The 27439-nt window shown below is 62.3% G+C and overlaps 2 protein-coding genes across 3 annotated transcripts in view; one reads left to right on the top strand and one right to left on the bottom strand.

The window, feature by feature from the left end:
- MUC5B (mucin 5B, oligomeric mucus/gel-forming) overlaps window positions 1-1662 on the top strand; it is a 32201-nt gene extending 30539 nt beyond the window's left edge. Inside the window, exons 45-46 of the mRNA XM_060404191.1 lie at window positions 110-218; window positions 856-1662. Of these exons, the coding sequence (XP_060260174.1) occupies window positions 110-218; window positions 856-1078 (332 nt within the window). The 3' untranslated portion in view covers window positions 1079-1662. The remainder of the gene's footprint in view (window positions 1-109; window positions 219-855) is intronic.
- A 1674-nt stretch (window positions 1663-3336) lies between these two features.
- Window positions 3337-18732, bottom strand: TOLLIP (toll interacting protein). Of its 2 annotated transcripts, XM_027959318.3 has the most exons (6): window positions 18597-18732; window positions 10325-10474; window positions 8440-8622; window positions 7668-7820; window positions 7036-7126; window positions 3337-5230 (listed from the first exon to the last, which is right to left on the bottom strand). In XM_027959318.3, the coding sequence occupies exons 1-6, from the start codon at window positions 18627-18629 to the stop codon at window positions 5019-5021; spliced, it is 822 nt and encodes a 273-aa protein (XP_027815119.1). In that variant the 5' UTR covers window positions 18630-18732; the 3' UTR covers window positions 3337-5018. The 2 variants fall into 2 exon arrangements, with proteins under 2 accessions (XP_027815119.1, XP_027815121.1); XM_027959320.3 differs by lacking the exons at window positions 7036-7126; window positions 7668-7820; window positions 8440-8622 and having other exon boundaries at window positions 5174-5230; window positions 18597-18723.
- Between the last annotated feature and the right edge of the window lie 8707 nt (window positions 18733-27439).

Below are 27439 nucleotides of genomic sequence, written 5' to 3'. Positions count from 1 at the left end.
CGCCCACTGACTCCTGCCAAAGTTGCCCGCCCCTGCCAGAACCTCCACCCCGAGCGGGAGGTTGCATGGGTCCTCGGAGACCTGCCCCCACTGCCTTTCCTCTGTGCAGATGCCTGCCAGGTCCACACCAACATGACGGTCCTGCGACACCGGGGCTGCGTCACGCAGACTGCCGTCAAGGTCTCCTTCTGCGAGGGCTCTTGCCCGCAAGTGTCCCGGTGAGCCGCCCGTGCCCTCCACCCCCGCCCCAGACACGCACATGGTCACCGCCCGGTGCCCCACGTGACCGTCTTTAGCGGGACCCCCTGCGCTGGGGCTGAGGCCGGAGGGCCCAGCTTGCCACAGGGAAGAGGGAAGGGCCGCCCAGCAGGGCTGCAGAAACCCTGAGCCTCCCTAACCCCCGGCGCCAGGCCTGGGACAGCTGGGCGGGGCCACGGGGGTCAGAGCACCAGGGCTACCACGGGGAGGTCTGCCCGTGTTGGCGCCGGGCAGAATCTGCGCCTTTCCTAAGCCGGAGTGTCAGGGCAGAGCTGTTGGCAGAGTCCAATCCCCAGAAACCCAGGCCACGGCCCACTGTGAGCCCAGGCAGAACAGGCAGGAGGAAGGGTCTGGAGTTGGGTGGACGGCCCAGGGCAGGTTCCCAGAGGAGGGGTCTGCCACGGGTGGCAAGTTTGAGGAGCTGGTTTGGGAAAGAGCGGGGCCTGGCTGGGGTTCTCAGTGACCCAGAGCGCTGTCCGGGCCAGTGCGGGCAGCCCTGCGCGCTCAGGGAGCCAGCCACTGTCTCTGGACCTCTGAGAGGCCAGGAGCCGGGCGGTGTGGGCGGGAGGGCAGGTCCTGAGGGCCGTGCGCCTGCAGGTACTCCATGGAGACACAGGCCAGGCAGTGCAGCTGCAGCTGCTGCCAGGAGACCAGGACCCACCAGGAGGCGGTGACGATGCAGTGCCCCGACGGGACGGCCTTCCAGCACACCTACACCCACGTGGACGAGTGCGGCTGCGTCCCGGCCTGCGCGTCCTCGCCCCAGACTCTCGAGGAGAGCGCGTCCACCTTCCCGACCTTGGGGTCCACCGCTGTCTGACATTCTGTGCCCCCCAGGCACCCCCCCACCACAGAAACCACGGGCGCCCACGCACGCCTTCCATGGGTACTGCTGCCCCCGCCCTCTTCGCACTTGCCCCGGTGAAACCCGGGCCCTGCAGGGCGACAAGCGCAGTGGGGGTCGGCTTGAGGAGGACCCGAGGTCCTGCCCTCAGAGCCCCTCGCGCCTGTTTGGCCACCTCCCTAGCCGTCAGGGTCAGGTGACCGTCATCTGAAACACGGGCACACCCAGGCTCGACCCCGCCGGCGTCAGGAGGCGGCGACGCTGTGGAGAAAACCGCACCCCCTGCTGCTGTCGGGCCCCACTGCAGCCTCTGTGCCCCTCGAAGGCCCCGGGGCACAGACCCCCACTGGCTACCTCCTACAGCGAACCACAGACTGAGGCCGGGCCAGGCAAGGCCGGCTGCCTCCAGGGAGCTGCGTCAGCCAGGCTGGCTGCCTGCCGGTGTCTGGACCCTGGGCTGAGGCTACGAGGGCCAAGGGGCAGGCTGGGGAGGGAGTGGGCCCCACGGTATGCCGTGCTCACGCAGCCCGTTTTGCAAATAAAGGCCGAGCATCACATACGCTTCCTGGTCCTGGTGTCTCTTCCCACCAGCTGTGTCCCTGAGCTCCCCCGCCGTCCGGGGGCGGGGGGTGGCCAGGCTGTTCCTGAACCCCGCCTCTCAGGCTCTTGCTGGAACCCCCAGGAGGGGCGGGCGGAGCGGGCGTCAAGGAGGCCCCCAGGGTCCGTCTCAGGCTTTGGGAGTTATCGGGCGGAGTCGGGGTGGCACGAGGGCTCAGAAACACTGTCACCATGATTACCAACATGAAGGGTTTAGAAGGAAGTTGTTCACAGGCGCAAAGACTGGATGAGCCTTTGGGGGGGTCACAGTGTGTCCATGCAGGAGACCCTCCCCACGCTGTCCGCACCTCCTGCAGGCACTTGTCACCGGCCAGCCTGCCCCGTCTCTGCCCCTGCCGTCTCCTCTCCACCAAGGGCAGGGGGCGCTGCCTTTCTTTTGTGCTGTTCCATCCTGACTGGAGAAAGCGGTCTGCACCGGGCGGGGCAGGACGAGCTGGGTGCGGGGGGCAGGTGGCAGGCCTGGCCTGACCCACCCGCATGGCACGGGCACCTCCCTGTGAGACAGGGGAGGCTGCCCCGCGGAGGGCAAGGCAGCGCTGGCTGCAGCCAAGCAAGGCCGGTGGGTGAGAGGAGGGTCTTCTAGGCCCCGCACACCACAGGGCCTGCCTCCGCTGTCAGCGCTGGGGCCCAGCCCAGGGGCCCAGCTGGGAACCAGTGACTCATGCTGTCCCCCAGGGGCTGCGGTCCTCAGCGCCCAGGGAAGGTGGGGGCTGGGTCTCTTCATGGCCTTTCCTACTTAACCACTAAGGTCTAGTCGGGGCAGGACCCCCCTGGGACTGGACTGGAAATGGTCCAGCAGGGCTGACAAGCTTTACGGACAGACTGCAGTCGGAGCTGGCGGCCCCTCTCCGGCCGCCACTGGGGTCTGTGCACTCCCCCGTCTCAGTCTGATTTCCTGGGCGACTGTGGCTGGGCTCTGCCCTGGCCTGAGTCTCCTAATTCCCGAGTGAAACAGCAGCATTCCCTACAGTTTGGTCATCCTCAAGGCACAGCGTCTTCCTTACACCCATGGACCTCTTCCAGAACTAAGCATGTTTTCGAGGCACCTGAGGACTGTCATTTGCCACAGACCAGAGCTCACGCGTGAACTGTTTTTAATCACAGACCGGAGCGCACGTGTGTGAACTGTTTTTATCACAGACCGGAGCTCCCGCGTGTGAAGTGTCTTCACTCTCCAGAGACTGGAGCTCACGTGTGTGAATTATCAGAGACCAGAGTTCACGCGTGTGAATTATTTTCACTCATCGCAGACCGGAGCTCACGTGTGTGAATTGTTTTTATCGCAGACTGGAGCTCACGCGTGTGAAGTGTCTACACTCTCCAGAGACTGGAGCGCCTGTGTGTGAACTGTCTTCGCGCTCCGCAGGCCGGAGCTCACCTTGGAACCGAGGGTGCTAACATCCTCTGTAGGCTTGCTCCCTGCAGGCTTCGTGCCTGCACGCCAGGCTCCGTGCACACACTGAGCTCCATGCTCACACTCTAGGCTCCCGGGCAGAGTCCAGCCTCTGCCCTGTGCCTTCACTCACTAGTCTGCTGGTGACCGTTTCATCAACTGGCTTATTACAAGCCAGATTAAAGTGGAATAAAAACAGTAAATTCTCTTTGAAGAACTGGACTTTGTTTTTACATAGATCATTTATTAAGTTAGAAGGCTGAAAGGTACAAACATATCTTACAATCAAAGAGGAATCTGGACCCTGGACCCCAACAGAATGATCTGAAACGCAAAGCTCCAAGGACCATTTCTGCAAACACCCAGCAGGGCTCCTGAAACGGGAGTGGGGTGGGGAGCCTGCTGTACACGCCTCTCCTCTCCGACACCAAGCAACAACCACCTGTGAGGCACCCCAGTCCTGGGCCCGGCAGCCACAGGCGCCGTGCTTAGTGCCCCCCGAGGGGCGGCCTGGACACGAGCACGGACGTGAGCAGAGCAGCAGGGACAGCAGGGCCACCGGACATCTCGAGGCCCTACTGATGCGCCCTCCTCTGACCCAGTGCAGCAGCAGGCGTCCGCGACAAAGGACCCCGAGCTGGCAGGTCTCAGCCACCCTGAAGCCAAGTCTCCTGTCCTCGGAGGCCCAGGCAGGGGGAGGCGGCGGCGGGGAGGCAGCGTGGGGCCGCCCGGGCTGGGGTCAGCCATCAGAGTTGCGCTGTGTGGTCACCGTGCTGCAGCCAGCGTGCGGCTGTTTAGCCGCTGGTCTCACGCATCTACCGAGCGCCTGCGGCAAAGGCACCGGTGGTCTGAACCCCCCTCGCAAGCCTCCCTGCCACCGGGCCGCCACGGGAGGGGTCTGGTTGGCTTGACCGCTGGCCAGCTTCACGCTAAGCCTACGTCAGGGACAGGACTGGGGTCTGTCTGAGTCCTCACCGCCTCGGGGTGGGGTCTGTCTCCATGTCCAGAGGCCGGGCAAGGCCTCCAGGCAGAGCGGCAACCGTGGCTGGCCGCACCGTGTTCTCATTTCCATGGGGCTCCACCCAGCTGGCCCCATCCTCAGTGTCCACGGCCAGAGGCGGCAGGGTGCCGCCCACACCGCAGGTTGCCTCTTGCCTCTCGGGAAGACCTCCCAGTGCCGGCGGTCACCACGCTGACCCAGCCTGCGGCCCAGCTTCCTACACAAGGTCGGCGGTGAGCTGAGAGTTCAGAGGCCTCTGACAGACGGGGACGAGGGCTGGGTCTGCTCCCGACACCCACCTCAGCGAGCTCTACAGTCAGCGCGCGTCTGGGGGCGGCGACCCCTCGGGACAACACGGCATGGAGGGCGAGGCAGCAGGAAAGACTACGGGGCCGCGGGCTCAGGACGTGGCTGCAGACGCCAGGCTGGGCCCCGAGGCAAGGTCCACCCGACCCCAGCGAGGCGCCCAGGGAGACCGCCACGGGGAGGAGCGGAGCTTCTTGTCCTGAAGCCCTAACACGACCCACAGCAGCTGTTAGTGTGTCTACCCAGGCAGGCGGCATCATGAGAGACCACCTGTCAACCCAGAAGGGGCCCAGCACCGAGGCCCTGCGGGGGAGCTGCTCCCAGGAGAGGCTCCCGGGAGGACGGCCAGCAGGAAGTGGGCGTGTGCACGGGACGCGCCGCCTCCACCCTTCAGGAAGCGAGAGGAGAGCCACCCCCCCCCGCCCCGACCACGTGGAGAACGGCTCCAAGAACCAAAACCACATGCATCCCAACGAGGGCGAGGACGGCAACACGGACGTCCAAGGAAGGGGCTACGCGGGGCATGTTCACGGGGATCTGCTGGGGACAGTGCTCGGGAGAGCTGGGCGGGCGGGCAGGCGGCGAGACGGCGGGCATGTCTAGGACTCCTCGCCCATCTGGAGCAGGGAGTTGATGGCTGCGTCCCTGCTGCCCCGCTGGGCCTCCAGCACGGAGCGGATCACCTCCCGGTCCATGTTGGGGAACATGTCCTGGATGGCCTTCAGGTCCTCCTCACGGCAGCGGGGCTGGGCGCTCACGGCTGGGGGCAGCGCCACAGGCACCACGCCGGGGCTGCACACGGCGGGCATCCCTGCAAGCAGAGGCAAGCTCAGTGGGCAGCCCCTCTGCTGCGGAGCCCAGGTCTCACCTGAGGTCTCCCCCACAACACGACCCCAGAGATCTCCCCCCACCTCCAACATGACCCCAGAGGTCTCCCCTCACCCCAACATGACCCCAGAGATCTCCCCCTCACCCCATGACCCCAGAGGTCTCCCCCCACCCCCGACATGACCCCAGAGGTCTCCCCCTCACCCCAACACTGCCCCAGAGATCTCCCCCTACCCCCGACATGACCCCAGAGGTCTCCCCCCACCCCCGACATGACCCAGAGGTCTCCCCCTCACCCCAACATCACCCCAGAGATCTCGGCCCCGGACACTGCCTCTCAGATAGGCCAGACGCTCAGGAAAAATGGGGGTGAGCAGACCTCAGCCATTTACACCACGGGGGTCAAGCCCTCGCACCACGGCCACCCCCAGCTGCCACCCCCCCAACCCCGAGCACCGAGACTCCCCCGCCGGCCCCTCTGCCGGCCCTCCAGGACAGGCCTTCCCAGCTGGGCACCCAGTCCCAGTCAGACCCCGTCGAGGAAGGAGACCCCACCGGGCCCAGCGTCCTGAGGACGGCAGACCCCCCCCTGCTCCACACGGGCAGCACGTGGGGCTCCGGTGTCAGCTCGCCACACCAGCCGCACCCCTTCACTCCCATGTGGACGCTGAGAAGCTCAAGGCATCTCAGCTGCTGGAAGACTCAGACCTGGAGCCACCAGAACCCAAGTCAAAGCTCCGACTGTCTTGTGAGGAAAACAGACCAGCAAAAGGAAAGACAGAGCTGCTGAGGTCCCGCGGCTTCAGAGACAGCCCTGGCCAGACAGCGCTCTGAAGGGCGGAAGCGGCTGCAAAACTACCTGTCTTTAGAAACTCAAAAGCACAGTCCCCCAACCAGGCCCAACAGCTCACATGGTCTCCTTTCCTGTCTGAGCTCAGAAGACCTTAAAGGCAGCTCAAAACCTTCCAAACCAAAACCAGCAGAAGAGCCGACAAGCGCTGAGGTACAGGGGTGCCGGCCGCAGGGGTGGGACCAAGCCTGCGATGGACACGGCTGCCTGCGGGGCCGGACGCGCACCCGAGGCAGCCGCAGGGCCCAGCCCCTCCCTCCCGCTGCCCCCCGGCCCCTCCCTCCCGCTCCAGCCCTCACTCTTCCCCGCACTCTGCTCAAGAGCTCAGAGGTTTCTCAGGGACACGGCCACCACCGTGCGCACAGCACCCTCGCATCCTCTCCCGTCTCCCAGGCTCTGAGCCTCCCACGCTTGCGTCCCACCCCGTCCTACAGACGTTCACAGGCAGGGGGACTGAGTCACTTCCAGTCAGAGCCTGGGTGGGAACTGACCACAGGCTGACGTGAAGGCACAGAAATCCACGAGAAAAGCCACACCCTACTCGACTCCGCTGCGCGTGAACCGCCGGCTCACAAAGGTGAACACTGCGAGAGGTCGAGAGCCGCGCACGGGGAATGGACGCGACAGACGCAGGCAGGCTCGGGCGTGCAGTCCGTCCATCCACCCGAAAGGACATGACCTTGTGCTACAGCGACTCAGAAACCATGCTTCCCCATCTCCATACACTTAACTCAACTTTTCTGCACTGACAGAAAAAAAAACAATCCTACCCCCTAAGCGTGCAGGAGAAGCCAACACAGGACAGCGGACCCCCGGTTTGGGCAGGCTCTCCAGGCACCGCCTGCAGACCAGGCCCAGCCTCTAGCTTGACACCCCACGCACCTCCCTCCTGCTCTGAGGCCACCCCAGGAGACGCGCCGCGAGGAGGGGAGACGCACCTGTGATGGGCACATAGCCCACACCCTGCTGGTACACGGTGGGCATCAGGACCACGGGTTGAGGCGGCATCATCATGGCAGCCGGCAGCGACTGAAACACACCAAAGATGACCCCAGGGTCACAGCAGAACACCCCCCCCGCCGCCTCACCAAAAGCTGGGGTGGGGGGCAGCACCAGGCCTGGGGCCCCACAGTCGAGGCTAGGACGCGCCCTGTCCCCAACCTCAGACGCCCGTTCACACCGCCTCCCCACAGGCCCCTCTGCGGGCAGAGGACGACGCGGGTGGAAGGCGCCTGTCGTCAGAGCCGCAGGACACGACTGAGAGCCCATCGGGAGAGGACGCTGCTCCAGGCTGCGAGCCGGAGCGCACGCTTCAGGCTCGAACCCCTGCCGTCCCAGACAGCCTCTCTCTGGCTGCAGTTAGTTAGACACAGCAGCAGCGTCCCATCCACATGGAAGCGTCTGCTGAACAGGTAGGATGCACCCAGCAGAAACGTGCTGATGTGGGAACCCGCAGTGACTGATCCAGTGCCAGGAAGGGGTGAGCAGGTACCAGCGCGGCGGCCCCGAGGCTGGGGGTCCGCCGGCCCGCCCCCGCGCGGGGAGCACCGGGCAGGCGCGGCGGCCTCACCGTGTACGACAGCACCAGGTTGATCATCCCCTCCTTGTCGTCGCCCTGCCGCCCGCTCAGGCTGTACCACTCGTCCACGACCTTGCCCTGCTTCAGCGCCTCGGGGATCGTCACGTGCGTCCAGGCGATGCGGTCATCCATGGAGAAGGCCCGCTGGGGGAGACGGGAGACGGCATGTGAGCCCAGAGCCCCCAGGGCCCTCCCCCCGCAGGGTGTGCACAGCATGGAGCCCCCGCCTCGCTCCCCTCCTGCGGGCCCACACGGAGGGAGGGGCTCCAATGAGCCACCAGCGCCGCCTGCACCAACCCGCGGGGCCGGGCCCCCGGACACGCGCTCCCCTGAACCACGCCTTCCCCTCCCGCTCCACCCCAACCCCTGAGGACCGCAGCCTCTCCCAGCCCTGCCGCCCACCCCACTCTGAGCCAGCCTCAGAAGGGCTGGGGCACGTGGAGGGCCAGGCTGAGAAGGGCCTGGGGCTCCCGACACCCCGGGGACACTCAGGAGGCTCCTGCCATTCCCCCACAAAGAGGCCAGTGCCCACCCTGCCAGGGCCTGACCGTGTCAGCCCTGAGCCACGTGCGGACAGCAGTGCCTGGCCTGACTGGTCGGGCGACGCCCACGCTCCGGACATGGCGGTGACGTGTCTGAGTGTAGGTTCCAGAGACTCTGGGGGCACAGAGCGCCTGTCACACCACAGCACCCCCCCTGCACACACGCCCGACGTTCTGGAGCAGCCGGGAGCCTGAGCCGCAGCGGCCCGCGTGGTGCCCACCTCGTCGAAGATCTCCAGGTAGAAGGTGTCCACGCCCGGGGGCACGGTGCACTGGATGACCTTGTTCCAGCGCGGGTTCTTGGCGCCGTTGTGGGCCGTGGGCGTCTCGTACACGGCGTAGCCCAGGCGCAGGCGGCAATAGGGGTCCATGCGGGTCATGCCGTAGTTCTTCGCCAGCTTGGCCTGAAACAAAGCCGCCGCGTGAGACGGGGCCGCAGCCGTGAGCCTGGGAGCCTCCCCGCCACCCACGGCTTCCAGGGCGCTCTGGGTGCTGACCCACTGGACACGGCCACCACTGTGCTGTCGGCCCTCCACAACCACAGGTCCAAAGTGAAAGAGAAAGGCGCTGGACCAGGAAAGAACATTCCAGAAACTTCCAAAAGCAAAACCTGAATCTGCCACACCAGCAACTGGGTTTACAGCCTTGTACCGTATAACAACCGAGCTCACGCGGCGTGTTCGGCATGCTAGGTGTCATGAGTAACCCAGGGATGGCTCTGAGCACATGGGATCTGTGCAGGCCACGTGCAGACCTGCACTGTTTCAGGTAGCGGCCTTGAGCGTCCTCAGACTGTGCTGTCTGTGGGGTCCCAGAGCCCGTTCCGAGGACAACTGTGCTTCGGGGCCCAGGAACCAGGAGGTGGTCTGGGCTGGGCCCAGCGTCTCAGGACACACCCACTGCTGGGCGGGGCTGGGTCCCCCCGACTCCTGGGGAGGAGGGTGGAGAGGGCAGGCCGTCCTGGGACAGAGTCTGAGCCCCGGAGAAGCAGGGGTCAGGGGCCCCCTGAGAAGCGAGGCCTGGCCAAGGCCTTCTCTGCATCCTCAGACAGTGACCGTGCCGGCCCCCTGACCGGGCAGGACTCTCTCAGCAGTGACTGACCCTGCCCAGTGCCCGGGGGGCCAGGAATCCGCTCCGAGGGGCCTGATCCCCTGGAGCCCACGCCTCACGGTGACCAGGGCTAGCGCCCTGGTTCCTGCTGAGCAACGGACAGACTCCAGGAAGCACCTGGGGCCTGAGGGCAGGCCCGTGACAGCCAGAGGGAAGGGAACTTTCCGTGGTGCTGGAGAAACGCTCTTATCACAGGGGTGGACACACGTGTCGAGAGGTCACAGAAACAAAAGCACGTTAATTCAAACCAGTGCGTCCTGACACGTATGTCACACTCAACAGGCCGATTCTTTTTAAAAGCCCCTAGAGCCTGCTGCCTGTGAGACGCCATCTCTTCCCGACAAAGGCTCTGTGGAAGCCCCGCCCATTGGGAGCCTCCTTGCACCCCTCTCGGGCTGACACCCCCTGAGCTCTGGCACGCCTGCCCGCGATCATGCCCCAGAGCCGCCCCTCCACGTAGGACCAGCTGGCCCACCTCCAGACACACACCTCCTGTCACCGCAGGACCTCCCCCTGAAGTCATCTCTGAGCCTCAGGCACATCCTCTCAAGCACCCTCGACTGAACGCGTCCGACACTGAAGTGTGGCTCTCCTCCCCACCTGCTCCTGCAGTCTCCCCTTTCTGGCCACTGCCCACCGCCCCTGGTGCCGGCGACAGGCCGCGGGGTCACACACCCTCCTCCCGCCCCAACTTGAGGGCTCTCGAACTGGGCTGGATGCCCCCAGGAGGCCAAATTCGGGGCCTTCCAGCCTTGCCCACGATCTTCCTGACACAGAGCCCGAGGGAGCCCTGGACCCAGCTCGGGATGAGCTGTCCGCTTCCCACTTACTTGCCCCACGCTGCTCGCTGCCCCTCATCCCCCGCCCTTGCCCCCAGCCCATGGGTGGGGACTCCAGTTCAACCCACGCTCTCCACAGTAGCCTCCGGCCGCCCACTGCTGCCCCCGACCCTCGGCGCCCGCGCTCGGCCCCACGGGCTCTGAGAGCCACACCCACCTGCACCACGGTGACGCTGAGGCGGCCCACGGTGCCCAGCGCCCCTCCGTACTGCAGCTGCTGCGCGGCCTGTGCGTCCAACTGGATCTGCTGCTGCTGCTGCGTGGGCGTGATGCGCAGGAAGTCCTGGGGCAGCTCCCCGATGTACACCTGCGGGACCACGGCATCAGCGCGGGGCCGCCCGCCCTGGCCCGGCCCCCTGCTGCACCACGCGGGTCTGGGGCTCCAGCCTGCAGGCCCCCTAGGGCCTGTGCTCCCGGGGGCAGGGCGCCCAGCACATGGGGCTCCGTGGAGGCCCGAGCACGTCCCTGCCTGAAAGCACATCTCGCATCCTCGCCGGGGCTGCAAGCTGCTCTCAGGCCTCAGATGCGCTTGTCGCGTGTTGGCGGTCCCAGCCACAGACCAGGACCATGGTGAGCACGGCCTCTCCACCACAAGCTGTTCACTGGGTGAAGCCTGAGGCCCAGATGCCCAGAGACTCGGAGCAGCCTCTGTGCAGACGCCTCGGGAGAACAGCTCGCCTGCAGAAGCGCCCTGAAGACCAAGAAGCCTGCAGAGTGACCAGCAAAGGCCACGGGACCCGGCCCTGGAGAGGGAAGGCGGCGGAAGGGCGCCTGGGCACACACCCGCGCGCGGAGGATGTGCGGTCTGACGGCGACAACTCCAAGGAGACCACAGGAGACCAAGTTCGGGCCAGCTGGGCTCCGCCAGGGCGGTGAGCACAGAGAGATGCCCCCCAGGGCAGGCGGCCCACCCCCCGGGTGCTCAGGAACCTGGACCCCCCCGCCTCTGCTCTCTGCCGGGTGGGGGGGGGTGCAGGGCCAGGGGGGCACAGTGCAGCCAGGGCCCAGGACCCACGACAGAGGCCTGGCTGCAGGGGGGAACCAGGGCCACAGCCCCGCTCAGTGCCCAGAGCGCAGGGGCCCCAGACCCCTGTGCAGGGACCCGAAGAACGTGGCAGCTTCAGGGGACACGGGAGAGAAGGCCCTGCATGTCGTGGTGAGCCCTGGCAATTGCGTTTATGGACAGTGGCTGCCAGGGACCACCAGACGCTGCCAGACGCCAAGGCTCCCGCGAGGCTGACCAGACGGCATGGGGTGGGCGTCCAGACGGCACCCACCTGCCTGGGAGCGCGCCTGCCGGCTCTAGGGTGCCCTCACTCCTGCGTGCTGGCGCTCACCCCAGAACCAGCACCCGTACAACGAAGAGAGGCCCCGAGAGTCTGACGCCAACGGCGGGACAGACGGGAACTGTGGAGGCAGAGAGGCCCTTCTGACGGGCACTCTCGCCACTGTCCCCGGTGGCCTGCCCCCTGGGGACACCGGGCTCCACTCCGCATCCCCCAGCTCCGCTGCCTCAAGGCCCAGCGCAGGGCGGGGCCCAGGCGCCCTGGAGCCTGCGTTGCCAGGAAAAGCTCAGCACCTTCCTTCGCTCCCCAAGGCGCTGTGGGGTGCATCTCCTGGGCGATGGCGCAGCAGAGCAGGCCCCAGCCCGGGCCCCGGGAGGCAGGCAGCTTGTGACACCCTGCGGCCGCACCCTCGGTAAGGGCTGAGGCACCCGGGACACACCAGTTCCCAGTTCCACGGCGCCAAGACCAGACCCCCTGTGCCCACAACACACCCGCCGAGAGCCCTCGGGCCACTTGCTGCCCATAGCCCCGCCGTGGCCTGCCCGGCGCTTCACCCCTGACTCCCGGTGACCACGCCCACTGTCCTTCGGAGCGGCCGCCCACCCAGCCCTGAGGACCCCGCGGGGAACAGGCCGCGCGGGGCCAGGTGATGGTCAGGAACGGCAGCTCCACTCCTCCAGCCCGTGTGCCCTGCCGTGAGCCAACTCCCGGGGCTGTGCACCCCCTTCATCGTCCTCATGCTGGTTCTGGGTCCGCACAGCCCACACGGGAGCCACTGGACAGCGGGCCAGGCTCAGGCCTGGGTGGGGGGTGGGGGGTCGTCACAGCCGAGAGCTGGCGCAGCAGCACGGAACCCAGAGACTCCCAGTCCAGGCAGCTGCCCGCCTGTAGGCGCCACGGGCGGCAGAGGCCTGAGTCAGCAACGGGCCAGGGCAGGCCCTGGGGGCTCCCTGCCCCGGGGTGGCTGATAACGGCCCCACCAGCCGGACAGCAGCCTCAGTGGCCTGTGGGGAGGAGCAAGCCACACACACCCCACCCCCGAGAGGTCACAGGACGTGCCCGCTGAGGCCTGCGACCCCCACCATCACCACCCGGGTCACTGCAGCCGCTCACCCTCCCTGCCCACCCCACCGTCCTCCTGCCTCAAGGAAAGAGAAGCAAAAACCTGGAAGCCACCAAAGGGAAGGCGGGTATCACCAGCGCCTCCGAACCCGGCTGAGGAGGGGGCGGCTCCCAAAGGGCTCCATGGAGCCCCCAGCCCTGCCCTCTGCAGGTGTCACTGCGAACAGCCCCGTCCTTCCCGGAGGCCAGCTCTCCTCCCCTTCCTACCCTGCTGCTGCTGCTGCTGCTAAGGCGCTTCAGCCGTGTCCGACTCTGTGCGACCCCACAGACAGCAGCCCACCAGGCTCCCCCGTCCCTGGGATTCTCCAGGCAAGAACACTGGAGTGGGCTGCCATTTCCTCCTCCAACACATGAAAGTGAAGAGTGAAAGTGAAGTCGCTCAGTCGTGTCCGACTCTCAGCAACCCCGTGGACCGCAGCCCACCAGGCTCCTCCGTCCATGGGATTTTCCAGGCAAGAGTACTGGAGTGGGGTGCCATCCTATCCTGCAGGTCGCCCCAACTTCCTAAACAGCCCAGACTCGGACAAGCCATTGAAGCCCAAGCGTCTGGCTGTCCCGGCCCTGCAGACAGTCCACACAAGCCCCAGACAGGGAGCCGAGAGGAGGCATTAAGTGAGCACAAGGACACCAGAGGGCGAGCGCGAGAGACGGCACCGCCAGCCACACGAGCACCAGGCCACGCCGCTGACGGACAGCGAGCGGCACCGGGGGCTCGGCAGGGAGCTCCAGCGCCGCTCACGCCGCTCAGGACCTGGCGCAGCTGACACGGAGCACCCCGCCCACACTGCAAACAGCCGGGCCGCAGGCCGTGGGGCGGCAGGGCCGGGGCAGACGGGCGCCGCACTGCAAGGTCTCAGCTCTGCCGCACGTGCGCATCTTCCCAGCCAGACGCGGGGCAGTCGCAGCGCCCGCGGGGCAGTCGCAGGGCCCGCGGGGCTCGGGTCCCAACAGAAGAAAGGCAGCCGCACAAGGCCCCACTGCTGCCCGAGGGGGGACGGCGTGGCCGGCTCAGGCGGCCTTGGGAGAAGACGCCGCCTCCGCAGCAATCTGAAGGCAGGACGGGGCGGCATGCAGGGTCTGGGGAGGAGCGGGGCACAGGCCTGGCTAGGAGCCCGGGGGGCAGATCTAAGGACGGTGGGGAGGTGGCCAAAGCCGGGCAAGCAGGGAGGGCAGGAACATGGAGGACAGACAGGTGCCAGGAGCACCAGGCTCTGACTCGGAGACGGCGGGGGGGGGGGGGGGGGGGCAGAGGGGGACGGGCAAGGGGCTGCTCGCACAACGGGCTCTGCCTGGGGCCTGGCCCCAGGGATGGCAGCGGGGACCTGCTTGGCAGGGGAGGCAGGTGTGGAGGTGCCCAGGCTGAGAAGGAACCGGCTCTGGGTCTGCTCAGAAGGCAGAGCCGCACAAGAGCCTGTGGGTGTGCGCGAGTTTCTGGTGGGAGCCGCAAAGGGGCTGGGGCTGCCGCCTGAGGCGACGGGAACATCAGCGAGGGTCCCAGGGAAAGAAGGAAATCCCCATGAAGAGAGACCCCCAGCAGGGAGGGACGTCGCACCTGTGTCCACAGCTGCAGCCATTTTCAGAGGCCCCAGAACAAACCTCAGACAAGTCACCACCCGAGTCCCCCTCCCCACCTGCTCACTCCCACGCCCCACAGAATGCAGGCGGGCTCTGCCCCCGGGGCCTTCCCACTGTGACAGGCAGCGGCCCCTCCCATGCCCCACTGCCACCCCGCGCGCAGGGGGAAGGATGCGCACATGCGGGCACCCGAGCAGAGGGGGTCTGCGGCCGAGGCCACACGGGCCCCTTCACATCCGGAGAGAAGGGGACCGGGAGCTCAGAGTCCCAGATACCACACAGACCTTTCAGGAATCAGAGAAAGCAGGACGAACAATCCATCTGAACAAACACCAGCTCATCAAATAACACCCCTCCTGGGAGGAAAGCAGAGGTCGCCGAGGCCGCCTGCTGCCCAGGAGGGCCGTTACAGAGACGGACCTGAGAGCCCCCAGGGCCGCACGGTGACGTCCCCGGGAGGACTGCAACGAGAGGGAAGGACGTGTTTCAAACCAGCAGAGAAGGAAAATGGAACGAATGAACCTGGGTTAATGACTCCAGCAGAAGGCAAGGAGAGAGAGAAGACAAGCGAGCGGGCGGAAGCGCAGAAGGAAGTGCGGGGAACTCACGGCGCGCGTGTGACCGCGCACGCACACGCGCGCATCCCCGGCAAAGGGCGAAGACCCGGCGGCCGCGCGCGCTGCTGACGGCAGGCCCGCCCGACACGCGCGGGAGTCCGAGAACAGGCGTCTACCAGGCAGACACTCCCTGAAAGCAAGCTGGCATCCCTCATCGCGGCAAGCCAAACAAGAAAGGCCTGTACACGGCCAGCAGGGTCACCACACGCAACAAGGTCTGACTCACAGGAAGACGGGGCCTTCTCAGCCCGGAAGCGCTCCTAACTCAGCCGCAGAGAATCCAGAGCAGAGCTCATGGGGCCTGGGGAATCGGGACACGGGCCAGCTGGGCGGAGAAGCCACCCCTCGCCCAGGATTTGGGCCAGAGGGATGGATTCACCTGGCGAGAGCGGGCCATTTGAGCAAGATGGGAGCTCGGGCCAGACTCCAACCGAGACAGAGAGAAAGCCACGCGCCAGCCCAAAGAGAAGAACCGCTCCTTCCTTTGAAAACTGCAAAGACAGAGCAAGGCCTGAGCCTGCATCTTGCCTTCCATATAGACTGTACTTAAGGACAACCAGACCTCACTCACCTATACCAACAGGCCCCCCAAAACCAAGCAATAAAACTCAAACACAACTCCCTGCCACCCCTGGTGGGTCACAGGCTCAGCAACAGCCATCAGTTCGTGCGAGGCTGACGAGGACCTGGCTGTCACAGGCCACGCGGCGTCACCCGACAGCTCGCCCTCAGGCCTCACGAGGGAAACAACAGAAAGGGGCTGCGCTGACCAGCCCGCATCTCCCAAAGCTGGGCAAGTGGCCCTCACTGCTCCCGTCAGCCTAGAGTCTGTGGACACACAGCAAGGCTCAGCCTCTGACCAAGCCTGACCGCTGCCCGCCGAGCTGGCCAGCAGCACGGGCGGCTGCAGCGACACGTGCCACAAACCCCCTCCGAGCCCCCCAGTTGCTCCCGTGGGCGCCCATTCACGCTTTGCATCCTCTGTGGACCAGAAAGAAGCACGGGGCGGAGAAGGTAGCAAGGAGGGAAATGCCAGCGCCACGGAAAGTGGGCGGACAGCGCAGGGCGGGCAACCCTCAGCGGCCACTCGGGGAAAGCTATTCTGAAGACACAAATACCACAGCTTCTGGAATTTAAGTCAATTCCCAGCTCCTCAGGCTCCCTGTTCAGGGACAGAGGGAATCTCCCCAAGTGGGCAGGCCCACTTCTGCCTTCATGTGCCTGGGGACCCTGCCCATCCGTCCTTCACCAGGCGCCGGAGGAGACAATCAGACTTCAGAGTCAGCCCAGGTCCCCTGGTCAGTGACCCTGGGCTGAGGCTGAGTGCTGCCTGTCCTGTGTGAGCCAGGCTGGGACCCCCCGCAGAGGCTGGCCCTTGGGCGTGCCACCCAGCCGGGACCCAGCGCATCCGCGGGCCTCCACTGCACCAGGCACGCACAGGACAGCCCCCGCCAAGTCCATGCATCCTGGCAAGGGAAGCGGTCTCCACCAGACTCTAGTAACCGCAAAAGGAAGGGCTCCCCAACGCCGATAACTGGAGAGGAAGCCTCTACAAGTGTCGTTCACCCACGGGGGATAGGCTGGTGGGGAGACGTAGAACGAGAGGGTAGGTACCAGGCAAAAGCTCTAGAAAACACAGAAAGCCCACTCGAGTGACCCCCCGCCCCCCAGCACAGGCACCCCAGCAGGAGCTCCCAGCCTCGAAGCAGTGGCTCTCCCCACCCTCTCCAGCTCTGCTTTCCACGCTCCCCTTCCCTTAAGTCTCGGTCAGCCGTGCTTCCTCCACAGCCCTGCTCACCCCACGCCCTGGCCCAGGGAGGCTACTGCTCACCACGATTCCAGGCCAGACCTTCAGGCCCAGGCCTGGCTCCTCTGTGAGCCTGACGGCGGCATCAGTGAGCCGTGCTACCCAAGACGCCGAGAGCGCCCGCACCGAGGCCAGTGCGCCCGAGGGCCGGAGCCCCCAGCTGCTCTGGCCCTGACCGAACCTCAGGGCATGAGCTCGGCCCCTGAGGAGCACCCCCACACCCCTGCCAGTCCACGCGTGGGGCCCAAGTCCCCGACAAGAGAACGTGCCAGTCGTCCGGGTCACTGGGAGCTCAACAGCACAGGCCTCACATCCAGACACCCCCTGCCGCCTGGGCCCTGTCACAGCCCTACCTCAGCGCAGGGCCAACATCCCTCTGGACTAGAGGAGGCCCGCCTTCACCACGCGCTCCCCTTGCCTGGGTCCCAGGCCTGCGCATGTCTGCCTGCGGATCCCGCCTGGCGAAGGCACAGAGCTCCCAGCAGGTCTGACCCAGGACAGAACCAACACCCGTCCCTGCTGCCCCTATAGAACGGAGGAAGTGCTGACGCTCAGCCTGCTCCAAGCCACTGTGTGCAGTGAAGACGGAGACGGGAAGCCAGGGGCCAGAATCCACCCTACGAACTCCGGGACCTTTCCACATGCATGTCTGTCACGAAGCCCTGTCACGTCCCATTCAAACGGTCAGAAAGAACACCTGTGCCCAAAGGGCTTCCAACAAGACCTGCCTTCCTCAAACTCAGAAAGACGCCGTGTGGATAGATTCGTCTCCCGCTGGCAGAGACACAGACAAGATCTGTCCATCCTGGCGGGAGAGTGAAGAGCCAGGGCTGCGGGGACTTCCCTGGTGAAGCCACATCAAACCATCAACCAGAACCTTGTCCCAGCTGAAGGCTCTGACTGTGATTAAAGCAAACAAACCCTCACCGCTCATGGTCAGGCACCCCAACCCAGTCTGAACGGGGGCTAGAGGTGACTCCCCAGGAGCCGAAGCCTTGCTCTTGGACAAGGACACAGCAGCCGCGCAGGAGACAGGACTCCAGGGCCAGGGGCAGAAGAGGACTCCCAGCTCAGGACCCCTCATGTGTTACCAAAGGAACCGAGGGACACAGCTGGGCCTGGACCCTCCTTCATCCAAGCCTGGCCGGGTGGCTCCTCTACAGACGGACACTCTAGGCACAGGGTGTTGCCTCCTCCCGGGGACCCAGCGGGTGCCGACCCCGCCCGACCCCGGGGCCCGCCGGTGGGGGCGGGGCCCCCTCCACCCGGGGACGCAACGGGCGCCGACCCTCCCCCATCCCGGGGAACCAACCGGCGCCGACCCTCCTCCTCCCGGGGACGCAACGGGCGCCGACCATCGCCCATCCCGGGGAACCAACGGGCGCCGACCATCGCCCATCCCGGGGAACCAACGGGCGCCGACCATCGCCCATCCCGGGGAACCAACCGGCGCCGACCATCGCCCATCCCGGGGAACCAACGGGCGCCGACCCTCCCCGGCCCCGGGGAACCAACGGGCGCCGACCCTCCCCCATCCCGGGGAACCAACCGGCGCCGACCCTCCTCCTCCCCGGGACGCAACGGGCGCCGACCATCGCCCATCCCGGGGAACCAACGGGCGCCGACCATCGCCCATCCCGGGGAACCAACGGGCGCCGACCCTCCCCGGCCCCGGGGAACCAACGGGCGCCGACCATCGCCCATCCCGGGGACGCAACGGGCGCCGACCCTCCCCGGCCCCGGGGAACCAACGGGCGCCGACCATCGCCCATCCCGGGGACGCAACGGGCGCCGACCCTCCCCGGCCCCGGGGAACCAACCGGCGCCGACCCGCCTCCTCCCCGGGAACCAACCGGCGCCGACCACCCCCCGCCTCGGGCGCCCGGTGAGCGTGAGGCCTCGTCCTCCCGGGGGCCCGCACGGTGCGCGGCCTCTCCCTGCCGGGGACTCCCTTCCGCTCGCACGGAGCCCGGCGTCGGCCTGTGCCCGAAGGCCGCGGAGCCCGCCCCCGCCGGAGCCTACCGGCCCGCGCTGCGTGCTGACGGTGGTCGCCATGGTCCGGCCGGGCCCGCGCGTAGCCCCCCGACAGCCGCCAGAGACGCGAGCCGACGGCGGTCCCGCGAGGCCGCAGCCGCCTCAGTCAGCTGACGGCGGCCCCGCCCCCCCCGGCCCGGACGCAGGCGCAGAGCGCGCCGCCGCTTCCGGCTTCTCGCGCAGGCGCGCGCGCTCCCGCCGGGCGCCTGCGCAGTCGCGCCCGCCGCGCCGCGGCCGCGTGAAATGGCTCCCGGGCCGGCGCTGTGCGCTTGCGCGCTGGGGCGCGGCGGGCAGCCGGGCGCGGCCGGCCGGGGCGGGCGGTGACGCGAGCCGCCGCGGCTGCCGCGCGGGCTCGTGGCCCGGCCGCGCCCCGCGAGCGGCCGGCGTGACCCGGTGCGGCCGCGGCCTTCCGAGTGTTCCGGCGGTGAGGCCGCGCGATTCCCCTGCCGCCCGCCGGCCCCTCGGCTCGGTGTGCCCGACGCTGCTGGCCGGGCGGCCGCTGGGGTCTCCACGCAGCCCTGCGCTTTTCCATCCGAGGCGGCTCCCCCGGGCCTGGCGTTCTGCTCCCGACACCGGCGGCTCCCAGGCGGCGGTGGCGCGAGACAGCCGCTGGCCGCTCCAGGCCGCCGCGCGGATTCCCCCGCCAGTGGCCACCCTCTCGCGCCCGAGCTGGAGCGCCGCGTCCCCCTCGCGCCACAGCCTCCGCCGCCCGCCAGTCGCCTCTCCCGGATGGGAAGTATTAAGGAGCTTCCAGATGGCACCCAACCCACAGCGAGACCCCGCGTCCTTAAACCTTACCCGGAATCACCTATAAGAGCCCCCATCCTACACGGGGTCCCCCTGTGCGTCCCCAGGGTGTCTGGTTCGTCGAGGTGCAGGCGTTCCCGGTGGCCTGCCTGGAGGGCACTTTCACACCCGAGGCTTGAGCCGTCCTTGCCCTGCTGTGTGCCTCCCAGAACCTTCAGAAGTAGCCAGCCCACTGCGCAGCCTTTGCAGTCCCGCATTTGCCCAAGCGGCTGGCTACCCACTGGCACGGCGCCCCATGCCGCCGCTGGTGACCATTTTAGGAACTGGGATGTCCCTTGTCCCTGGATGACACGGGCTCCTGGTACTCGATTTCCCTGGGCAAGGACTTTATCCACACACTCATCAGATAGACGTGCACCTCAAGGCCAGAATCCCATTTAGAGCCTGTTTCCTGGGGTCACTTCCGGTGGCAATTATAGTATCAGTCAGGGTCCCGGCAAGAAACAGCGGGTGTTCTCGGGAAGAACACTGCAGAGATTTCAGCAAATGTCCTGTTTACCAAGAAAGGGCGAAGTGAAAAAGCAAAGCATGAGAGACTTTTAGTCTCAGGGAGCTGCCACTACTCCTGGCCTGGAAGAGAAGGAGGGAGCAGAGGGCAGGACAAGAGGCTTCCTCAGCAGATGGGGAAGTCACTGCCAACCACAGGGCTGTGGGAGGGGCCTGCGGACACGAACCCCTGGCCTCTGTCCTCCCATCTCTGATCTATACAGTGTCTGCCATCAAACTAACCGGGAGATCCATTCTGTAGACAGACACAAAGAGAGGTAGAGAAAGGTGGAGAGGATCTGGGGAGGCCAGCCAGAAACTAATCTACATGTGTGTCTGAATATCCTCAATAGTGGGTGGGAAGGAGAGAGTGGGAGGAATGGCGAGAGCAGCTTGGAAAAATATACACTAACATTCGCAGAACAGACAGCCAGTGGGAATTTGATGTATGACTCAAATTGAGGAACTCCAACTGGGGATCTGTGACCACCTAGAGGGGTGGGAGATGGGAGGGAGGCTCAAGGAGGGAAAACACAGTATTGCAATTATCCTTCAATTAAAAATAAATATCCTCAATAACCAGGGGACACAGTTTTGTAAAACATCATTGCAAAGAGCAGCAACAGAATAGATGAGACCAAACTGCAACTTTTATGAGTGTTAAGGAAAAACAATAAAATTTTATTAAAACACATTAAGACCTGAATAAGTTGGGAAGCTATATACCATATCCATGGATAGAAAGGCTTAATGTCAGAAATATGTCAATTGTCCCCCAAATTGCCCTACAAAAGAAATTGTCATTAAAACCCCTACAGGGTTTTTTTTTTTTTTTTTTTAAGACTATTTAGCAAGCTGATTCTAGAATCTGTATAGAACAAAGGCTGGATGTTAGCCAAGACATTCCAGGAGAAGGAAGAGGAGAAGCCGGAGACAGGAGGAGACTGTTCCAGAAGATGGCAAATGTATTCTAAAACTATAGTAATTGAGCCTAGGACAGAGATATGGGGATAGACAAGTTCACCAATGGAACAAAACACAAAAACTTGATTTATGAGGGTGTAGGCCCTGCTGAGCAGTATCTTGTAGTACATGTACTAAAACAGTTGGCTGTACTTGGGGAAAAAACTTGTCATTCGATCCCTACCTTATGCTGAACAAAAAAGCAATTTCTAATGGAATTGATGCAGTATCTATGCCATGTTTGTAAAGGATAAAATCAGAAAAGGCTGCCACTTTGCCTCTGATAGATGTGGGAAGGTTCGAACAGAAGTTGAGGCTTAGGGAGAGACACTCGGTAAGACAAACACGGAGAGAAGGTGTTCATCAGACCAGCACCACCTGGCCACCGGGCACTGACCACGTATCCTTGAGAAAGGCAGAGGGAGCTGATGGGCAGAGAGTGTGAGAGGTGGGCCAGAAAAGGGGGTTTCAACCCTAGAGTGGGCATGAGAACCACAGCAGCGTGTTATCAATAGTAAGTTGTCATCACGGAGCTTTACAGAGTGGAGTTGTGGGCCGTAGAGCTGGGCAGAGAGGACGTCTCTGGCAGGAGAACTGAAGAGGGGGCAGAGCTGGAGGGCGGGGTCCCGCCAAGTGTATTTCTGTAGAAAGTGTTAACTGTGAAGGGAGTTCTAAACACCAGCTGCTCCACCTACCTGCCTACGTTTGCTCAGAGACCCAACACTTAACATCCAGGGCCGAGACCCTGAATGTCACCCGAATGACGCCATCAGCCTGTGGAATCCTCACTGTGCCCAGCCCATCCACGTTGTCATGGCAGGTAAGCCCTCCTTGGCCTTCTGTGTCCAGGTTTCACCTCATAGTGGCCCCCACGGGCCCCAGGATTCACGGAGCATCCCGATGTACCTAGAGCCCCCCATGGTGTTCTGTACATCTCTGAGTGGATTCTTGATAAGACTGAAGATAAATGACACCTTTGCATGCTTCGGAGGCGCCAGGTATTGATCTAAGTGCTCAGCATTGTTTATCTATTCCGTCTACAGTACGGTCCCACGGGGCCCATGCATTTGTTATCTGCCTGACAAAGGATAACAGGCAAGTGAAGGATGAAAATGTTTACCGTTGTCTAACACCAGCGAATAATTAATATCCACAATATGGAAACTGGCCCCACCACTTCATGGCAAGTAGATGGGCGAAAAATGGAAGCAGTGAGAGCCTTTATTATCTTGGGCTCCAAAATCGCTTCAGATGGTGACTGCAGCCATGAAATGAAAAGACACCTGTTCCTTGGAAGAAAAATTATGACCAACCTAGACAGCATATTAAAAAGCAGAGACATTACTTTACTAGCAAAGGTCCATCTACTCAAAACAATGGTTTTCCCAGTAGTCATGTATGGACGTGAGAGTCGGACCATAAAGCAAGCTGAGTGCCAAAAAATTGATGCTTTTGAACTGTGGTGCTGGAGAAGACTCTTGAGAGTCCCTTGGACTGCAAGGAGGTCCAACCAGTCCATCCTAAAGGAGATCAACCCTGAATAGTCATTAGAAGGGCTGATGACGATGCCCAAACTCCAATACTTTGGCCACCTGATGTGAAGAGCTGATTCATTTGAAAAGACCTTGACTCTGAGAAAGATTGAGGGCAGGAGGAGAAGGGTGACAGAGGACGAGATGGTTGGATGGCATCCCTGACTCAATGATCGTGAGTTTGAGCAAACTCCGGGACATAGTGAAGGACAGAGAAGCCTGGCACTCTGTAGTCCGTGGGGTTGCAAAGAGCTGGACCCGACTGAGCGACTGAACAACCAGATGATAAACGGACAGATGTTGTGAATTCAAAGAGGGGAAGCCCAAAGGCTTGGCAGGTAAGGGGAAGGGCTCTTAGACTCGCAGCAAGTGAGAGAAACAGACCAGTGACGAGACACCACCTTCTATCCATCAGAAGAGTAGCCTTTGGTGGGGAGGGAGACCAAGGGCTGGTGAAAACTGAGCCGGGGCCTCCTGGCAGAGGCGCTCTGGGGCTTCACAAGCTAGTCACGCCCAGAGCTCCTGTTCTGGAGCCTCCCCAGCTAACCCGCAAGGGACGCACTCGAGGCTGTTCGCTGTGTAGTTGTTTGTGTAGCAGAGCTGGCAGCCTAATTGCCCGTCGTCGGGGGAATCTGATGCATGCATGCTCCGGGTACAGCACAACAGGGAGAAACGACAAGGCAGATGTCTGCAGAACAGCTCGTATGAATGTTTAAAATCCACACCAAATAATTAAGCAGCAATTTTCAAGACACAGGACATCAGGCAACCTAGGTCAGTGGTCCGTGTGGGATGGGGGTGCTAGGATGGCTCTGTTCACTGCCTGGAGAGACAACGCAGGCCGCCACGCCAGGAGGGTGACCAAGGGTCAGGGCAGGGTCTCCCTGGGTTGAGGGGACTTGGCCAGGGTCCGAGGAAGTGAGCAGGCTGGCATTTGCAGAGCGGAGACCCTGCAGAGACGGGACTGCCGTCTTCAGAGGCTCCCCTGGAGCCTTCAGCTGAGTTCAGACCAGAGCAGGCACGGGATGAACTGCCAAGGAGGACAAGAGCACCGCCTGGAAGAGCTACAGAAGTCGCACCGCTCACCGCGCAGGGCCGGGCACGGTTCCTGTCGCCACAAGTCAGAGTAAGAAGTCACAGAACCGAGAGAACGCCAAGCAGAGTGCACGAAAGGCGCTGCCTCGAGATCGCCAGGGACACACTGGGTTGTTTTCAGCTGGTAAAGGGACGCACTTCTCAGGAGCACGTAGAAATCCTGGACGTTTGTATACCTAGTTGTAGAGCTTCAGAACGCCTGAAGCAAAACCAGGGAGGACTGTGGGGACAGAGACAAACGCACAGGGAAGCCTGGTAAAGCGATGAGTGATGAGACGGCATCCGGACGGCTGGGTGCTGCAGACGGCTGGGTGCTGCAGACGGCTGGGTGCTGCAGACAGCTGGGTCTGACCGACAATCTCTAGAAAACTCCATCCAAGAACAGCAGAACACACATCTTTATCAATAAGTGTACACTGAACAGGGCTTCCCTGACGGCCCCTGCAGGGTTCCACCCCTGGGTCAGGAAGATCCCCTGGATGAGGGCACGGCAGCCCACTCCAGTAGTCTTGCCTGGAGAATCCCAGGGACGGGGGAGCCTGGTGGGCTGCCGTCTATGGGGTCGCACAGAGTCGGACATGGCTGAAACGACTTAGCAGCAGCAGCAGCAGCAGCAACAGCAGCGTGATTCACCATTTAATCGCCCGCTTCGCCCCCTCGCTCCGGCCCTGTGGAATGCAACGCAGACTCTGTCTGGCAGCCCAGCCGAGGCTGCTCGGGGCGGGGTCTGTGGGGAGGACCACCCCGCTCTTCAGGGTCTCATCCTGATCCCGATGTCGGGACCTCCCCGGTGTCCAGACACACAGAGAGGGTCCCTCACCTCCTTCGTGGTCAGAGGCTCGTCTCTGTGTCCCTACTGTGTGCCAGCACCTGCTTCTTCTATACGGAAAAGGAGTGACCCCAGCCATGTCAGGCACAGGACGCAGGGCGGCCGTCCTCAGGAAGCCCTCGGGCCCCTGGCTGCGCCTGGAGGGCCGTGTCCTGAATGGACGCCCAGGGGGCCTAGCCACCCAGCTCAAAGTGTCTGCAGGCTGAGGTTTCACAAAAGAAGCCACTTGCACACACCTGCTTATAACCTCCGTGAGGGCATGCCGCAGGCATTAATCACCTAAATTCAGGCCAGGGTAAGAAATTACAACCATAACCTTTAAGATGTGCGCAATCCAGACTTTCTGCTGTAACAGCCGCCAAACCCAGGGAGCCTGTGTGTCTCTGCAGACTTGGGGGGTCTTCCTGTGGCCTTGCCAACCCAGGGTGCGGCTCCCGCAGGGTGGAGCGGTGTATGCGTGGGGCTGGCTGGTCACCCCTGGGTCAGTCCTGCCAGGCTGGGGAGGAAAAAGCAGCAGCCAGACACTTACCCTATTGAGGCTGGAAGCTACTCCTCCATCGGCTCACCACACACTCTTTTTTTTGAGCATGACAAGAATTTTAATTCAATATACACAAATATTACACATCATTGAGTTATATTGGAAACATATCATTACAAGGAAATTTCATTCTTAAGGAAAATAAAAATAGGTTGCATTTTAAAGTTTATAAAATGTTTTTGCACTAGTATGGTGGTATCACCACTGTCTTTATCCAGAGAACAGAGCTCCTGGGGAAGGTCTTTCCTAGTCAGTGAATCAAAGGAAGAGGGAAGGAGAGATTCTGGCGGGCAGGTAGCAATCCTTCTTCCGGACCCCAGCCCGCCCCCCCAACACGTGCCGTGCCCTGCCTCTGCCCACCTTACCCTCCACTGGCCCTGCCTACCAGGCCCTCTGACCCCTGCTTCCCTTCCCTCCCCCAGCTTTCAGTTCAGTTCAGTTGCTCAGTCGTGTCCGACTCTTTGCGACCCCATGAATTGCAGCACGCCAGGCCTCCCTGTCCGTCACCATCTCCCGGAGTTCACTCAGACTCACATCCATCGAGTCCGTGTTGCCATCCAGCCATCTCATCCTCGGTCATCCCCTTCTCCTCCTGCCCCCAATCCCTCCCAGCATCAGAGTCTTTTCCAATGAGTCAACTCTTCGCATCAGGTGGCCAAAGTACTGGAGCTTCAGCTTTAGCATCATTCCTTCCAAAGAAATCCCAGGGCTGATCTCCTTCAGAATGGACTGGTTGGATCTCCTTGCAGTCCAAGGGACTCTTAAGACTCTTCTCCAACACCACAGTTCAACAGCATTGGTTCTTCAACGGTCAGCTTTCTTTAGAGTCCAACTCTCACATCCATAAGTGACTACTGGAAAAACCATAGCTTTGACTGGATGGACCTTTGTTGGCAAAGTAATGTCTCTGCTTTTGAATATGCTATCTAGGTTTGCCATAGCTTTTCTTCCAAGGAGCAAGCGTCTTTTCATTTCATGGCTGCAGTCACCATCTGCAGTGATTCTGGAGCCCAAGAAAATAAAGTCTGACACTGTTTCCACTGTTTCCCATCTATTTCCCATGAAGTGATGGGACCAGATGCCATGATCTTAGTTTTCTGAATGTTGAGCTTTAAGCCAACTCTTTTGCTCTCCTCTTTCACTTTCATCAAGAGGCTCTTTAGTTCTTCTTCACTTTCTGCCATAAGGGTGGTGTTATCTGCATATCTGAGGTTATTGATATTTCTCCCAACAATCTTGATTCCAGCTTGTGTTTCTTCCAGTCCAGCGTTTCTCATGATGTACTCTGCATGTAAGTTAAATAAGCAGGGTGACAATATACAGCCTTGACGTACTCCTTTTCCTATTTGGAACCAGTCCGTTATTCCATGACCAGTTCCAGCTGTTGCTTCCTGACCTGCATACAGATTTCTCAAGAGGCAGGTCAGATGGTCTAGTATTCCCATTTCTTTCAGAATTTTCCAGTTTATTGTGATCCACACAGTCAAAGGCTTTGGCATAGTCAATAAGGCAGAAATAGATGTTTTCTGGAACTCTCTTGCTTTTTCCATGATCCAGTGGATGTTGGCAATTTGATCTCTGGTTCCTCTGCCTTTTCTAAAACCAGCTTGAACATCTGGAAGTTCACGATTCATGTATTGCTGAAGCCTGGCTTGGAGAATTTTGAGCATTACTTTACTGGCATGTGAGATGAGTGCAATTGTGCGGTAGTTTGAGCTCTCTTTGGCATTGCCTTTCTTGGGGATTGGAATGAAAACTGACCTTTTCCAGTCCTGTGGCCACTGCTGAGTTTTCCAAATTTGCTGGCATATTGAGTGCAGCACTTTCACAGCATCATCTTTCAGGATTTGAAATAGCTCAATTGGAATTCCATCACCTCCACTAGCTTTGTTCGTAGTGATGCTTTCTAAGGCCCACTTGACTTCACATTCCAGGATGTCTGGATCTCAGTGAGCTTTACTGAGGTGTAATTCACCTGTTCAGTGGCTTCAAAGTGGTGCATCCATCACCACGATCAATTTAATTTTTTTTTTCATCTTTCGTTTTTAAAGAGCCTCAGAGCCAGCATGAGGTGCTTGAGAGCTATGGATTCATTTTTGGCTGTGCAGCATGTGGGACCTTGGTTCCCAGATCAGGGAAGGAACCCACACCTCCTGAATCGCAGGTGTGGAGTCTCAATCACTGGACCACCGGGGAAGTTCCCGCCACTCTCGGTTTTGGAGCGCACCCCTCCCCTCCAGAGAAGCCCTGCAGCCTCAGCAGTTGTCCCCCCACCCCCGGCCCCAGCCCCTCTTGTGGATTTGTCTGTTCTGGAGATTTCATACAAATGGAGCCATTCGGTTTGTGGTCTTCTGTCTTTCCTCGCTGAGCAGCATGTTCTCAAGGCTCCTCCACACGACAGCCTGCGTCAGAATCCCCTTCCCTTTAAGGATGAATAATATTACATTAAGGATTAAGGACATTGCATAGGATGAGTCACATTCCGCAGTGACTCAGCAGTAAAGAATCCGCCTGCCATGCCGGAGATGCAGGAGATGAGGGTTTGAACACTGGGTCAGGAAGAGCCCCTGGAGGAGGG

Source organism: Ovis aries, chromosome 21, assembly GCF_016772045.2.
Source record: "Ovis aries strain OAR_USU_Benz2616 breed Rambouillet chromosome 21, ARS-UI_Ramb_v3.0, whole genome shotgun sequence".
NCBI classification, from domain to species: Eukaryota; Metazoa; Chordata; class Mammalia; order Artiodactyla; family Bovidae; genus Ovis; species Ovis aries.
This window is presented reverse-complemented; position numbering and strand designations above follow the sequence as displayed.

Coding starts and splice junctions, on each gene's coding strand:
- TOLLIP (XM_027959318.3), bottom strand. CDS start 18,629: ATGGCGACCACCGTCAGCACGCAGCGCGGGCCG. Junction 10,475..18,596: donor TCAGCACGCAGCGCGGGCCG/GTAGGCTCCGGC, acceptor GTGGTCCCGCAG/GTGTACATCGGGGAGCTGCC. Junction 7,127..7,667: donor ACCTGGTGCTGTCGTACACG/GTGAGGCCGCCG, acceptor GGTGTGTTTCAG/TCGCTGCCGGCTGCCATGAT.